The sequence below is a fragment of the Augochlora pura genome, chromosome 1 (assembly GCF_028453695.1).
Source record: "Augochlora pura isolate Apur16 chromosome 1, APUR_v2.2.1, whole genome shotgun sequence".
NCBI lineage: Eukaryota > Metazoa > Arthropoda > Insecta > Hymenoptera > Halictidae > Augochlora > Augochlora pura.
Window position 1 is genome coordinate 13,693,764 of NC_135772.1, and position 16,492 is coordinate 13,710,255.

Sequence of the window (16,492 nt, forward strand, 5' to 3'; positions counted from 1 at the left end):
CATACGACACTTCTTGGAAGCTCATCCAAGGTTAATTTAGAGTGTTTGACAGTTCTTTGATTGTCTTACACGAATTCGTTTCCACTTTTGTCCTTAACACGAGTCAAAAAGATCAAAATTACTCCATTTGAACTGAGAAAACTATCTTTTGGCATTTGCGAACGCCTAATGCAATTGGATAAATATCGAAAATGTTCTTGGTAGCAACTGTTGCGTTACCCCCTTGCGAAACTCAAGAAGCATACAATGCCAAATATGTACCTCTTCTGGTATTTGGCTGGTCACTTTACCATAAATTACCAAAAAGGAATCTGAGATTGGATCATTTATAGGAAAACAAATTACGCTATCATAAAATATCTTCCGTACGATGTGAACTACAAAATGAGCTGATAAACGACAAACGAATATCGACATGCACTTAAACGACATTACATTCCAGTCCGCCTCAGTTACAACATTAGAAACTTCTCAACTGAACTATACTTACAGTTTTCTTTTTAGAGCATAACATACGGAGGAAGTATTGGATAATAAAAATGATATTTAATGATATCTTATGTGAATAAAGGTCTCTATAAAAAGAATTAGATTAAATGAAATGTTTTAACAATATACAGTTTCACACGTTACATGCACAATATAAATTTCTTAATGTTATTTTCTCATAGTTTCGAACACTGAAATTATCGATTTAGATGAACAGTTCGATTATGAGTAACTCATTTCATTCAAATATCTGCGCATGACTTGATTAGTTAAAAGTTGCAAAGCTGATAATTAAAACCGTCATTTCTTTCCTATTGTTTAACAAGTTTACGAATATTCCTCGAAACAATATACGAAATTATTTACAACAAAATGGAACATTCTACACTATATAGACAGTGAACACAATTTTTATGTTGTTAGCATACCCATCGAAGAAGTGCTATCGACCACGGTTGCGTGCCCACTGCGCGCGAAGTAATAAGCAGAACCGATGCGAATTGATGAATTATTCGTGACATTCAGTTACGACACTAGGTGCTGATGTTGAGTTTCTGATCGGAGAAAAATCAAGAAACATTTATTGGATAACGGGGAATTTGAAGACGATGTCAGCAACTGTATCGGTTATCTCCCGGGTTATCTGTTAGTTTCTTGGTCAGACTTATGTCCTGTTTGCGCGGGAGACAAAGCCGACGAGTTTTCCATTGTATTTTTAGAAATTCTATTATTGTCACTTATTTATCTGGAATATTTTTTAATTATATTTAAATTATAAATATTAATAAAATTAGGCAAATTAGGCAAATTATAAATAAAATTCAAATCTCATGGTTACGTGACTGAAGTAAACATATATGACAATAGTAATAATAATAATAATAACAATATCAACAACAATGATAATAATAATAATAATAATAATAATAATAAGCTTTGAATAAATATCTTTGTTGTATAGGAAGTACAGGGAAATATCGAAATTTGATCTAAATCTACAAATATGTGAATTGATTCATGATATGTATTTTTTAATATCATGAATACGATTTGTCAAGTTGTGAGTAATAATAATAAGCTTTGAATAAATATATTTGTTGTATAGGAAGTACAGGGAAATATTAAAAGTTTATTTAAATCTCTAAATACGTGAATTGATACGTAATAAATAATTGTTAATATCATAAATATGATTTGTCAAGTTAGGAACTAGAGTTTTTCGTTTTTCAAATTTGTTAATATCGAACGCTATCTTTGTATGGATTCTATATTGCAGTATGGAGTACGAATACTGATTGCTTGAGGATGCACTACAGCTGACGGGAAAACCACAGATAAATGTAACAAAGAAGAACGGGGAAGAACTGGGAATCTTTATATCTCGGTGTCTACTGTACTGTATGATACGACTGAATACACATGCTAATTACTTTATTTCTTTATTTTCTCTTTCGTATCAACTGCGGATACGTATGCATGAGGCGGGAATTACGCGCACGCTATATCAACAGAAGAATATGGTATATAAAGTGATCCCATCTTCGCATCCATCATCAGTCTTCCAGCATCACTTCACTTCAAAGTAGAAGAAGAGTCTGCCTAGTACCAAAATGGTGAAGTTCTACGTACTTGCTGCTTTTGCGTTTGTGGCTGTTGTCGCTGTCACGGCAATCCCAACTGGTAATTGAATTTGTTCTACTCCACTGTAAATACAGTTTCATCTTCTCAAAGAATTGCATGGAATATTTATTGTCTCACACAATTCATTTGCTGCACAATTTTCATTGATATATAAATCTGCAATTTTTAAAATTGATAACTTGTACATTATTCGCAATATTTTGGAAAATAGGAAATTATTCTAAAAAGCTTCGCTTAGTTTTTGTTCTTCAATTGGAAGATTCGTGGAAAACAAGATTTATTATTTCAGTGAAGGTCGGTAAAAAGCGACGAAAAATAAATTTATATATATTAAAATGTTAAAGAATATGTGTGAAAATGGAGGGAAAATCTCGTGAATATTTTACGTTATAAAATAATTGCTGGAAATCGACTTTATTTTATTTTACTTCAAGCTTCCCCTTGAGGATATAAGTAAATTATAATAAATAAGCATGAATGCCCGTAATCGAATAATTAACGAATAAAATGCTTGACAAATTCCAGGAGAAGAATATGAGGCACTCGAATTCTCCGGAATGGAAGAAGAACGTGCTGTTAGGCAGAGAAGAGTGACTTGTGACCTCCTCTCCATCAAAGGAATAGCTGAACACAGTGCTTGCGCTGCCAACTGTCTCAGCATGGGTAAAGCTGGTGGACGCTGCGAAAATGGAATCTGCCTCTGTCGCACGTACGTAATTTCCCAAAATAATACATCATACGTTACATCTGATTCAGGCGCGATTTTAAAAATAACACCATTTTATCAAGATATGTGACATACGATTTTAATCCGGAATAGCTATATTATGATATAATTCACTTAATATCGCTTTAACCATCTAATGATCGATTGGTAACACGCTTTGGCAACAGAACGTTTCTCGAACTTTGCACAGTTACTAACGTTGTAACTCTTGAAAGTTATGAGGTGGAAAAATTATCTGATATATGTATATTTCCTATTCCATTTGAGTGTACGCATTTTCGCGCTAAACTCCTGCGCAAAAATTAATTGCAGGGGATTCTGATGTTCGTCTTTTTACAGGACCACCTTCAAAGAGCTGTGGGACAAGCGTTTCGGTTAATTCGAACTCTTCCTGTGGCCGCCGAGACTCAACGGAAGTTTCCTGCGCAACGTGACAAAGAATGATAACGTTCTGCGAAAAACAGCGATATACACGGTCCGGCTTTTACCTTACTCGTGCATAAAAAATTCCACTAATGTTAGGTGTGATAACACGACGATGTACTTAACACAGATATACATTTATTTTGAATAAACAGAGCTTTAACTTCCGAAAATCTACTGCGTACGATTCCTTTCCTTCCGCCATTGGCCGCTGAATTTGGGAACAAAGGGACTTACTTATTTCACACCTGAATATCAAGTTGTAAATCAAGTTTATTATATTTCTCGATGGCAATTTTAAAGCAAACAAAGTTATTTGCGAAATTTTAATCCCAGACTTTGATATGGTCCTTAATGGTGCCTTGTAATAGCTGTTACAATTTCACCGCTAGACATAATCCAATCCAATTTTGAAAGAAATACATACATATAAATATAAGATATAGTAAGTTATGCAATTTTTATAGTTCGATACGATACGTCTTCGGTTATAAATAAAAATTCAGTGACTTAAAAGTTTCGAGAAGGTATTCTTAAATGGTCAGGAAATGTTGATTCTACGTAGCTGTAAAAGTTGATTCAATTATTCCGGAGTCACAGGATATATGTGTGTAACATTAGTTTTTACAATGCATATTCATATGTTATCTATAGAATGTATAATACATCCGAAATGAATTAATTGATTAATCATAAATTGATTCAAATATGCGATTCTAGATAATGTTATACATATTCATCAACAAATGACCGATAAAAAAATCTGATATCATTCTTCGAAAACACACTTACGTCACTGGAAAGGTAATCTATATATCTAGATAAATAAATAAAATAACACCCACGACTGAAACGTAAACAAATTGGGTATATAAAGAACTTTCGGCAAGTGCAAAATCAATCAGTACCCAAAGTACAGCCGAACTCGTTCAACATGAAGACCACACTTTTCATCGCTTTCTTTTGCTTAGCTGCAGTCGCAGTTATGGCAGTTCCTGCTGAAAATCCTGAAGGTTAGTTGACTCTTTAAAAACGGAAATTATAATAATGTACAGAATTTGTGGGAAATAAGAAAATTCATGCGAAGATTCTATTATACTAAGGTCTTGAAAAAAATTAATATCTATATCTATATGTACACCTGCCTTTAAACTCAGACATGTATACAAAAATATTTTTGATACGTTATACTGCATTATTTTAATGTCTTTTTCTTCGTTCTATTCTTCTTTGTCAGGTACGCTATTGCACGCGCCTATTTCTTTATCGGAATATAATCTTATGATAAATTCATATTGTTTTTTTTGTTTGTCTTCTTAAATCCAATTGTTCTTATTGTTTGTTCCGAATTGTTCATAATATATCTCACAATTTCATTTATGTATAATTCTTGGATGAACGAACAAAAGAGAGTCCTGCAAAATTATTAATTGTAGAGAAGGGCATGTAAAACTAGTGATTAGATTTGGATCATAATTGGATTTACGAATGCTCTCGTTTTCTAAAAATGATGCCTTTTATCATTCTCACGAAAACTTGACAAGTTCCAAACAACCTAAGTAAAATAACTTTCTTACTTATCCGGATATGGGAGAGTCCTAAGATCATTTGAAGCAATCTTTTACTTTGCGAAAAATTTTCGGATTGCGCGTAACTTTGAACTTGCTTTAACTAACTACTAATGTAATACTTTCTAAAATATTTTATCAATAATAGACTTTATCTAATGGGAACGAATCGATTGCTATATCAGATATATCCAATTTCTTTCAAACGACATTTAGCACAATGATGGCGGAAGGACTTAGATCTTCGCTAACGCTTAAAAATATTTTCAGGCCAAGAAGAATACGATGTTGCTAATAAAGTGGAAGAACTGGACGATGCACCGGTCGTTGAGCCATTAATCAGTTGCCAATTGTGTGGAAACCCATGCTGCAATGCTCATTGTATAACAAAGGGCAAAAAATCGGGTAGCTGCAACTCTGACAAAGTGTGCGTCTGCCGGTACGTAACTTTTTGAAGATTTTCATGTAGCTGCAAAATTATTTCCATATTAACCAGTTGCAATCCATCGTGTGTTTTCAGGAATTAGATAGCTGTACAATTAATGGAGTGTATTCCTATGTGAACAATGTAATACTTACCCGGAATTACTTAAATATTTTCAATGTATATGTGTATTCGACTTCGATTCGTTTAAAAATTAATAAAATTCTTTACTCTTAATTATTTATAAAAATGTGTATTTCTCTCCAATTTTCCATAGACGTTGTCCATACCATTTCTTTCAACCACATGTTATCATAAATAACAAATTAATTAAGATAGTTAATAACTACGGTTGCTGCGTGTCTGCTCGAGATTATTTGTTTTAAGATAATATAAAACGATACATTATCTGATATCAATTAGATTCGATTGTGTCAATCGTTACCTTCTCGAGGAATTGATTACATTTAGTTACATTTTTTATTTTTGGTACAAAAATACTGATTTCACGATTTATCTTTCTCTTTCTTATATACAATATATTCGGATGTTGCGCCGTTTTCTTTATCTAATAATTGCTCTTGTAATTTACTAGAAAAGACTATATAATAAAACCATCGCGATTTGCATAATTACTGTTTTTTACAATTTGTACAATTATACAAAATTTCAGCTGCTAATAATCAATAATTATTTTATTTTGTCGAATTATTTTTGAAATTATTTTTTTTATTCAATCCTTCAGCTAATAAGTAATAACAGTTGTTTCAAAGAGACAGGATAAATGAAATTAAACGATTTTGTCTGGTATTGAATTTGTTAATTGACGCGAACTTACATCTTGGGTATAATAAATCTTCTTAACATAGATACAAATTTGTATTGCAATAACGAAAATATTAATCTAATTTTTCTATAGTTTGTTAATTTTTAATTTTTATTTTATTTTTGTAATTGCCGAGACCTTTATATCTTGTTTATTTTCGTTGTTTTTTCATATGTTCTAAATAAGACAATATTGCAATTTAACCCTTTGCACTCGGAGTCATGTTAACTGAAATTTTGAAATAATTTTTCTGGTTCGTGATATTTCCATTCTATTTAACAAAATAAATTTTTATGATACACAATTTATTCTCGTGTTCAATTTCTCTTCAATTTTTTAAATCTAAACCTTGTTGTTGCAAAAATTAATTTGGGATGAAATAGAATAATTTTAGTGGTGCCTCAGAGTCACCACTCGAGTGCAAAGGGTTAAACAATGTATTATAAGCTTGACTGTAATGGGTACTGTTAATTTAATGGGATGTACAGTTATTAAAACATCAAATTCTAATAATTATTAATGACGTGGAAATATTTATAACTTCTGCTAGCAATTGTACGTAGAATAATCGTCGTTTTCACGAGAGTTTAATCATGGTTAGTTAATCTATATCTTAACTATTTCGAAAGGTACTGATTCTTTGTTCTATCTTCATCTGACGGGAACACTATCGTAAGCGCCTATTTCTTTATCGGAACATAATCTTGTGATATACGTGTCACCCTAATTGAAGAAGACACTAAAAGTACAATGCCTGTCGTTTTTTTTTCACTTATTCCATTAAATCAAATTGTAGATATCCTTGTCGCGAATTTTTTATAATATATCTCACACTTGCATTTATTTATAAGTCCTTGATGAACGAACAAAAGTCCAGTAAAATTATAAGTTGTTCAAAAGAGACAACAGTTCGTCTACAATATAATATTTTATATATGAATTATATTAATATATTAATATTTTTTACATGATTTGTATTAATATGTTAATATTTTATATATTAATTACAATAATATATTAACATTTTATAAATAAATTATAATGATATATTAGTGTTTCTAATGGTTCTGTTACGAAAGAAATATGGACGCGTAAAATTTGCAATCTATTGATATTAGAGATAATTTGCAATTCGTGCAAACAGGTGTGTTGCGACGGAAAATTGCAATTCTGATTTTATCTTATGTCTATATACACATACATTCATCGACGTTTTGTAACAATTCTGTGAGTAATTCCGAAACCATTAACACATTTTATCTTCCCGTAAAAGCGTTTCTTCGCGTACAAACATTTATCCTATCTCGAAAGGATAAATATACAGGGTGGTCCCACACTTGCAAAAGATATATGTATAGTTATAAGTTACAATACAAAGACCGTTCAATTGTTGATCGAACTTCTTGTTTAATTGGCTTTCAACGCAACAATCTGTTTTCTGTAAATTTTTACTGGATAACTATGTAGAACGTATAGGATCATAGATAGATTAGGTGATCTTGCTGATATACGAAAGTATAGAATGAACTCGGTTTATATCGATTTGATTATCTCTCGTACAGTGAAGGAAAAACGTGATCAACATTTTCACCTTTTCAACACGGACAGTGATTGATAAGAGAACTACTTATCAGCAATGTTTCAAAGAAGTATCATTCACTTATCGCATACATTTATCAAAATCAGTGTAATTGATTGCGATGTACACACCTCCCTTTATGCCCTGTAGAGGTGGTAGGATGAGGACAGATTTCTGCAGTATATAAAGACCCTGATGTAGCTAAAAAGTTAACGTATTACACGGCTAACTCACAAACTACTATCAACATGAAGCTTTCCGTTCTCCTTGGTGTCCTTTGCTTCGCTGCGGTTGCAGTGATGTCTGCCTCCGCCGAAGAGACTGAAGGTTAATACATTTCTACGATTTATACTGTATTTATTATACCATAATTATAATCATTTTTATCGTTGCTATTATTCGTACTACTGCGAACAAAAATCATTAATAGCTCTTTGCATTACAGAAAAAACTATTTGATAGATAACGATTTCTTTAATCACTACGAAATAATTTGTACATACCTTCACTTTTTTACTTGTTTTAAACAAATTCAACAACTAAATTGTATTCTAAAAACTGTTTTTCGTTTTATTTACATAGTGAGCAATTTCTTTCTTTGAAGTCATGATTGGATCGTTGAGCGCTCGAACCTTTAGCGTTTGAATCTCGAGAGAGGGAATTATTTTAGTTATTTCGTAGGAATTAATGTACTCTTTTAAATTATTTATTAATATTAAACTTTATCTAAATGGAACGAATTGACTGTTCCATCCAATATTTCGACAATTTGTATTAATTAGATGCTGAAAAATCGGTATACTAGATATACACTTTTTCCTTCAAACGACACTTAGCACGATGATAGCATAAGAGTTTATACCGCTAACGTTTAAAATTATTTTCAGTCAACGAAAAATTCGACGTTAACGAATCCGTAGACGTCGATAGCGCACCCGTAGACGTCGATAGCGCATCCGTAGAACTCGATAGCGCACCCGTAGAACCCGAAAGTGCACCAGCCGTTCAGCCATTGATCAGTTGTCAATTGTGTGGAAACGCATGTTGCAGTGCTCATTGCATAATGATGGGCAAATCAGGCGGTAGATGCAGAAAAAATACATGCGTCTGCCGGTAAGTAATATTTTAAAGATTTTGATGCGGCTACACAATTATTATTATCGAGTTCTAACAATCTATCGTTTGCTTTCAGAAATTAGACAGCTGCGCAATTAATTGCTCCGCATTTCTGTATGAAGTATATAACGCTTAACTGGAATTATTTAAATATTTTCAATATGCATGCATGTTTGACTACGATGACAAATTTCAAAATGAATAAAACCCTTTAGTCTTAATTACTCATAAAAGTGTATTTCTTTCCAATTTTCCATACGCGTTATCAATGCGTTTCTCTCAACAATATGTTATCATAAAACTTGTACAGATGAATCAAGATAGTTAACAATCACGGCTATTGCGTGGTGTTGCTCGAGTTTTTCTAGATTTCGTAACTATCGTAATTCAAGACAACCATTCTATCATCGAGTAAAGTAATTACTATAAAACGATACATTATCTGATATCAATAAGGTTCAAATACGTCAATCGCTATTTTCCCGAGAAATTGATTACATTTAGTTGATCTAGAATATCGTTGGGTCCGTGAATTTAATATCATAGCTCACTCAAAATATTAATTTCTCGTTTTATCTTTTTCTTTCGGATGTATGTATTTTTAAATTATTCTTTACCCAAAAATTACTCTTGTAATCTATTAGAAAAGCTGTTCAAGTCATAAATTTCAGTTGCTATTCACCAATAATAATCGTATTTTTGCGAATTAATCGCAACTAACTCTGTTATTATTAGACTTTGTGTCAAGTTAACCTCGATAGTTATTCCGAATGTAATTTAATAATTTACGCTAACATGAAGTACAATGAGAACAAAAATTATTCTTTTATTCATTTCTGCAGCTAATAACGGAAGATATATTATGACAATAATTATTCAATTAAATAATCATTTATTCTATTAATCATCTCCGTAGTCGTAAATTTTCATCACGGTCCACTTCGTTTTCACTCCTCTTTCAGAAAGTTTCTGATATTATCTTTCTTACAAGTATATTCAGGCGGGCACCCGTCCGTGATACCGTGCTCAATGGCCTTCCGGAATTCCATCATTGTTTTTTCGTACTTGCCCTCTATGGAGGGAACTCTGCAACATAATATATCACCCGTACAAATACGTTTCTTTACTGTTTCACTCTCTATAGCTGAGTGTAAACTTGAACTAACAAGTTATCTTGCTTAACAATCTAATTACATTTGTGGTCATTTTGTGCCAAAATCTAGTTTTATTGTTTCTTCGTCGCATTCAAGGAGGTTAGTATAGCGTATCTTTAACTTTTACGTTACATATTTAATCTTCTTAAAGATACGAGATCGTTGTTGATTTAAATTTAGGGCTCGAAATGACAGTGCGCGTAACATCGATGCGGTGAGGGCCACGCCTCCTCAGTATGCTGTGGGGTTAGTCGGGGGAGGGGGGGGGGGGGGGGGGGCGTAGACCTCGTCGCATCGATGTTGCGTTCTTGCTCGTTCCGAGCTCCGAATTTACATCTACAGATTGATATGCCTTAATTTCGAGTTATGTAAATTTTTGTAAGCTCGTACAAAAACGAATAAAAAGCAAGGATTCTATTAATTCAGAGATCACTCACTGTGGCAACAGTTTCACGGTTTCTATAAGCATTTCTGCTGCGCCAAGGTATTCCTTCGCAACGTCCGGATCTTCGCAGGCTGCTCTATACAAACAAGTGTCACCCATCAGATAACCCAGAGCCAAAGCTATTTCACCTTCGGACACAACGCTCTCTGGAAAATAAATTATTCAGTAATGTCACCGATTCTGTTCACCTGATTATAACAAGTAAAATGTCTCAAAAAAAGTTTGCGTCGTACATTATTCTAACAACGTGAAACAATAAACCGGAACTAGTTTTAAAGTTTCTATCTTCTATTTTTACAATTCGTCCTCTATTTCTTTAAACACGTTTTTACATGATATAATAAATTGATAAATGAAGATATCTTTTTCTCGAAAATATTACAAATTGGAGCAACTCTAAAACATTCCTGGATTGTTTTCGTGACTGTAAGATAGACGCGTAAAAGCGAATAAATTACTGTTTAATTCGTAATTTCATTGATTATTTCATGCAGTTACGTATCGTTTCTAATAATAAGAACCTTCTTCGAGCTCGCGTCCTTTGTGGCCGTTGTGCCCCAAGTATCCAGCACCGAACACTACTGCCTTCAGCAGCAACAGGAGCAATAGGTTTGACAGATTTAGATTCAGTACCTATCGAACAGCAAAAGTATTAAAGAAATTAATATTAGTAACACTCTGTCTTCATTTTCGACGCGACTCCATCATAGTGTAGAACAGGTTAAAGCAAAATCAAAGGTAAACTACTATTAATTATTGTTAACACACGTGTATCACCATATTTTACTTCGCACGTAGTATAATAGCAGAAAAATTCGTGGTTCACTATTTAACTTACGAATTGACATTAAAGTAATTTGTTCTGGTGTTTTAGTAATTGCAAATGTTTTCATAACCGATCGCAAGCATTTATTGTTGAAACACTGTTCCTTCATTGCACATATTACCCGCAGCGAATGTACGTCACAGCACTTACTTGACTGGTACTCGAAGACCTCTGCACAAGCTCCTTCGCGATTTCCATCAGCATAGAGCCACTCTGTTTCTTGCTATAAGTCTCCTTAAAAAGGTCGTACTTGCTGTCTGTGGTCCGTCCAAGAACACTGTACGTCACTAACGCCATAATTATTAGGAACTTCGTGTCGAACGTCATTCTTCTCAACCGAGCTAGATTTTGCGAAGGATCTCGCGCGTGTCGACGATGAATTTGTACTACGGTGGTATCGATAACGTTTGCAAACCGAGTACAAGCACGGACTTGGAGATCCTTCGTTGCAAAGGGTGCGTCCTGTGCGCGATGGAACAAAGTGACGCCGTGGTTGACGAGAACGGTCATTTTTATAAGACGGTTTGCTCTCTCGACAAACCGTGAAGCCCGCTCGTTGTCATTCATGTGCATCAAACCGAGGGTTAACAAGTGTCTCCTAGCTTTTCTCCTATTCTGACGGTGATCCACGCACAATCATTAATAACGTTTATTAGAGAAGCCTCGGCACTTTCTTTCTTTCCTCACCGGTGACGGAAATAAGCGGTGAAAGTCTGGCGTTCGTGAACTTTTACTTTAACACAATGTCAGCCTTGTGTTTCATCTGCTTGCACGCTACGCATCGATCAGGTTAACAAGACAATAATAACGGGCATTGACTCCGGTGCGATTTTCACATTTCGCGTTCTCTAATAAGATCACGTAATTGAAACGTGCAGCAGCTCGAACATAGGTTATGGTAAAACTTATTTTGCTAATGTCTCAGTAACTATACAGGGTGTTTCGAAATTAGACATACTCTGGGAAATGAGGGGTTCCTGAGGCCATTTGACGTAACCTTTTCCCTTGCCGAAATGCAATCCGCGGCTTTGTTAACGAGTTAAAACAGTAGCGACGGTTTTGGGTCGCGTTCGAACCAATGAACAATTCACAGAGCGCGAACTTGTCAAATTTGTTTAAGAATTGTAAAGAATATTATTAGTATAAAATAATAATGATTTTATCGATGCAAGGGATACAATCGGAGGGTCGCAATCGGAATACGCAATCGGAATACGCAATATAATTTAAATATTTGAAATATTGCTTTTCATTAGTAACGTTTGTTCAACCATCAATCGGTTTACTTTTTGTCGGTCTTCGATGCTTGTTACATGTCCGGATACTTATAGACGGGGATACATGTATCGTAGATTCCGAGATCCTGAATATTTCAATGGACGGTGTGCACAAGATCGCATAATTGATTGCGTGAGAACTGACAGTGAAACGCGGGAACTGCAACAGTTCGACGATGATGGTGCACACCAAGTATTGTAGAAATAGGTGCGGTGGAAGTATCGTGGATGGCTCGATTAAATATTTATCGACGCAAGTAGCTCGCTTGTCCTCGATTCTTCCATAAGCAATCGACTGCAAATAAGCTAAAACCTGATCAAATATGCACCCAAGGTTTTTCGATATTCAGGTGCACTCTCCGGCTTGGGCTTGCAGACAGAAAAAATAATACCTTCGAGTCTTCGATGCATGCTTGTATCTCGCAGATCAGGCATGCTACGATGAGGCTTGTTAATATTTCATACTTTCATACTTTGCCAGAAACTTTCCATCTTGTTACCCCGATCGTCGCGCTTTCGATGTATCAATTATTTAACAGCCGTTTTTTCATTTCACGAATGATCGCAATCTGTTTTCTGTCGATTGTAATTTGGTTTAGCACTGTTAATAGTAAATAATTGCCACGAAGACATAAATGTGGAAAACACAGTGCTGGATAGAATTATATGTGTTCATCATTTTGCGTCAGGTGGTTAAATCGATATTCACTGCAAAATAAAGTTCTAGAATATTCATGCCAGTTGTTTCAACATAGACAAAGTTGCGAATATGAAGTCTGTCTCTGTCGCGAAAACACAAATTCTCGAAATAATTTATCATTCTATACGTATGATTCGGACGCGATTTAAAAATAACCGCAGGTATACATGTACGGATAAGTACGTCAGTACACGTGTATAACATTTTATCAAGATCTGTGTCACATGATTTTAATCTGGAATGGCTATATTTTGATGTAATCCAGCAAATATCGATTTAACTATCTAACGATCGATTGGTAGCACGATTTGGAAACAGAACGTTTCTTGAACTTTGCACAGTAATTAACGTTGTAACTCTTGAGAATTGTGAAGTGGAACAATTATCGATATTTCCTATTCCATTTGAGTGTCGACATAGCCACAGTGATCGCGCACACCAAAACATTTCTTTTAGCTGAATTATCGATAGACCATGAATAAATCTGGATAATATTTGTAGAGAAAATATTTCGAATACTATTTTAAATAATAGATTCGTTACAATTCAAAGTTGTCCATTGTTGTTTCGAAGCGGAAGGACAATTAGCTAGATTTGCAAGAATAATATGCTTCTAGGGTATAAAAGATACCATTAGACGTAGAAATTAATTCGCTGCCAACTACGAACTGTAGAAGCAGAACATTCTCGATTATCCGATAGATCCGGAGCTACTATTGACACGGGCTACGCATTCCCGCGCTAAACTCCTGCCCATCAATTAATTGCAGGGGATTCTGATGTTCGTCTTCTCACAGGACCACCTTCAAAGAGCTGTGGGACAAGCGTTTCGGTTAATTCGAACTCTTCCTCTGGCCGCCGAGACTCAACGGAAGTTTCCTGCGCAACATGACAAAGAATGATAACGTTCTGCGAAAAACAGCGATATAAACGGTCCGGCTTTTACCTTACTCGTGCATCAAAAATTCCATTAATGTTTAGGTGTGATAACACGACGATATACTTAACACAGATATACGTATATTTTGAATAAACAGAGATTTAACTTCCGAAAATCTACTGCGTACGATTCCTTTCCTTCCGCCATTGGCCGCTGAATTTCGGAACAAAGGGACTTATTTATTTCACACCTGAATATCAAGTTGTGAATCAAGTTTATTATATATCTCGATGACAATTTTAAAGCAAACAAAGTCATGAGAAATTTTAATCGCAGACTTTGATATGGTCTAATAGCTGTTACAATTTCACCGCTAAACATAATCCAATCCAATTTCGAAAGAAATATATACATATAAATATAAGATATAGTAAGTGATGCAATTTTTATAGTTTGATACGATACGTCTTCGTAAGTGGTTATAAATAAAAATTCAGTGACTTAAAAGGTTCGAGAAGGTATTCTTAAATGGACAGCAAATGTTAATTCTACGTAGCACTAAGAATTGACGCAATTATTCCGGAATTACGGGACATACATATATGTGTAACACTAGTTTTCGTGACGTATATGTTATCTATAAAATGTATAACACTCGCGAGTAGGATTGATTGATTAATTATAATAGATCGATTCAAACACACGATTCTCGATAAAGCTATATCCGTCATCGAAGTGTAGGCAACGAAATCTGATTTTATCCTACCTCGTAGGAAAGTAATCTGTATATCTAGATAAGAAATAAAATTACACCACCCACAACCAAAACGTAAACACAGTGGGTATATAAAGAACTTTTGGCAAGTGCAAAATCAATCAGTACCCAAAGTACAGCCACACTTGTTCAACATGAAGACCACACTTTTCATCGCTTTCTTTTGCTTAGCTGCAGTCGCAGTTATGGCAGTTCCCGCTGAAAATCCTGAAGGTTAGTTGACTCTTTAAAAACGGAAATTATAATAATGTACAGAATTTGTGGGAAATAAGAAAATTCATGTGAGGTTTCTATTATGCTAAGGTCTTGAAAAAAGTTAATATCTATATCTATATGTACGCCTGCCTTTAAACTCAGACATGTATACAAAAATATTTTTGATATGTTATACTGCATTATTTTAATGTCTTTTTCTTCGTTCTATTCTTCTTTGTCAGGTACGCTATTGCACGCGCCTATTTCTTTATCGGAATATAATCTTATGACAAATGCATATTGTTTTTTTTTGTTTGTCTTCTTAAATCCAATTGTTCTTATTGTTTGTTCCGAATTGTTCATAATATATCTCACAATTTCATTTATGTATAATTCTTGGATGAACGAACAAAAGAGAGTCCTGCGAAATTATTAATTGTAGAGAAGGGCATGTGAAACTAGTGATTAGATTTGGATCATAATTGGATTTACGAATGCTCTCGTTTCCTAAAAATGATGCCTTTTATCATTCTCACGAAAACTTGACAAGTTCCAACCAACCTAAGTAAAATAACTTTCTTACTTATCCGGATATGGGAGAGTCCTAAGATCATTTGAAGCAATCTTTTACTTTGCGAACAATTTTCGGATTGCGCGTAACTTTGAACTTGCTTTAACTAACTACTAATGTAATACTTTGTAAAATCTTTTATCAATAATAGACTTTATCTAATGGGAACGAATCGATTGCTATATTAGATATACCCAACTTTTTCCAAACGAGATTTAGTACATTGATGGTGGAGGAGCTTATATTTTCGCTAACGCTTAAAAATATTTTCAGGCCAAGAAGAATACGATGTTCTTAATAAAGTAGGAGACAATGAACCGATCGTTGAGCCATTACTCACTTGCCAATTGTGTGGAAACCCATGCTGCAATTATCATTGTTTGTCGTTGGGCAAAAAATCGGGTAGCTGCAACCCTGACAAAGTGTGCATCTGCCGGTACGTAACTTTTTGAAGATGTTTATGTAGCTACAAAATTATTTGCATATTAACCAGTGGCAATCCATCGTTTGCTTCCAGGCTTTAAGTAGCTGCACAATTAATGGAGCCGTATTCCTATTTGAACAATGTAATGTACTTATCCGGGTTTATTTAAATATTTTCAACGTGTATGTGTGTTCGACTTCGGTGATACATTTAAAAATCAATAAAATACTTTACTCTTAATTATCTATAAAAATGTGTATTTCTCTCTAATTTTCCATACACATTATCAACCATTTCTTTCAACTACATCTGATCATAAACTACAAATGAATTAAGATAGTTAACAACCACGACTACCGCGTGTTTGCTCGAGATTATTAGTTTTAAGATAATATAAAACGATGCTACGAGAATGGTATACATAGGATCGCATAATTGATTAGGACTGAGAG

General features: G+C 34.1%; 5 protein-coding genes across 5 annotated transcripts; 4 read left to right on the top strand and 1 right to left on the bottom strand.

Moving 5' to 3' along the window:
- Positions 1-2,014: 2,014 nt before the first annotated feature.
- On the top strand, positions 2,015-3,453 carry Def1 (defensin 1). Its single transcript, XM_078180052.1, has 3 exons — positions 2,015-2,169; positions 2,656-2,839; positions 3,197-3,453. Exons 1-3 carry the CDS (start codon positions 2,100-2,102, stop codon positions 3,234-3,236), a joined length of 294 nt encoding a protein of 97 aa, XP_078036178.1. The 5' UTR covers positions 2,015-2,099; the 3' UTR covers positions 3,237-3,453.
- A 746-nt stretch (positions 3,454-4,199) lies between these two features.
- LOC144469649 (U-Asilidin(12)-Dg3b-like) lies at positions 4,200-5,463 on the top strand. The gene is made up of 3 exons (XM_078180175.1): positions 4,200-4,293; positions 5,119-5,287; positions 5,369-5,463. Exons 1-3 carry the CDS (start codon positions 4,215-4,217, stop codon positions 5,373-5,375), a joined length of 255 nt encoding a protein of 84 aa, XP_078036301.1. The 5' UTR covers positions 4,200-4,214; the 3' UTR covers positions 5,376-5,463.
- A 2,412-nt stretch (positions 5,464-7,875) lies between these two features.
- LOC144468072 (uncharacterized) lies at positions 7,876-9,017 on the top strand. Its single transcript, XM_078177225.1, has 3 exons — positions 7,876-8,004; positions 8,565-8,790; positions 8,870-9,017. Exons 1-3 carry the CDS (start codon positions 7,926-7,928, stop codon positions 8,874-8,876), a joined length of 312 nt encoding a protein of 103 aa, XP_078033351.1. The 5' UTR covers positions 7,876-7,925; the 3' UTR covers positions 8,877-9,017.
- A 655-nt stretch (positions 9,018-9,672) lies between these two features.
- LOC144468638 (uncharacterized) lies at positions 9,673-12,238 on the bottom strand. The gene is made up of 4 exons (XM_078178257.1): positions 11,369-12,238; positions 10,914-11,025; positions 10,385-10,538; positions 9,673-9,879 (listed from the first exon to the last, which is right to left on the bottom strand). Exons 1-4 carry the CDS (start codon positions 11,789-11,791, stop codon positions 9,741-9,743), a joined length of 828 nt encoding a protein of 275 aa, XP_078034383.1. The 5' UTR covers positions 11,792-12,238; the 3' UTR covers positions 9,673-9,740.
- A 2,512-nt stretch (positions 12,239-14,750) lies between these two features.
- Positions 14,751-16,279, top strand: LOC144468516 (U-Asilidin(12)-Dg3b-like). Its single transcript, XM_078178073.1, has 3 exons — positions 14,751-15,063; positions 15,890-16,052; positions 16,134-16,279. Exons 1-3 carry the CDS (start codon positions 14,985-14,987, stop codon positions 16,138-16,140), a joined length of 249 nt encoding a protein of 82 aa, XP_078034199.1. The 5' UTR covers positions 14,751-14,984; the 3' UTR covers positions 16,141-16,279.
- Positions 16,280-16,492: the final 213 nt, after the last annotated feature.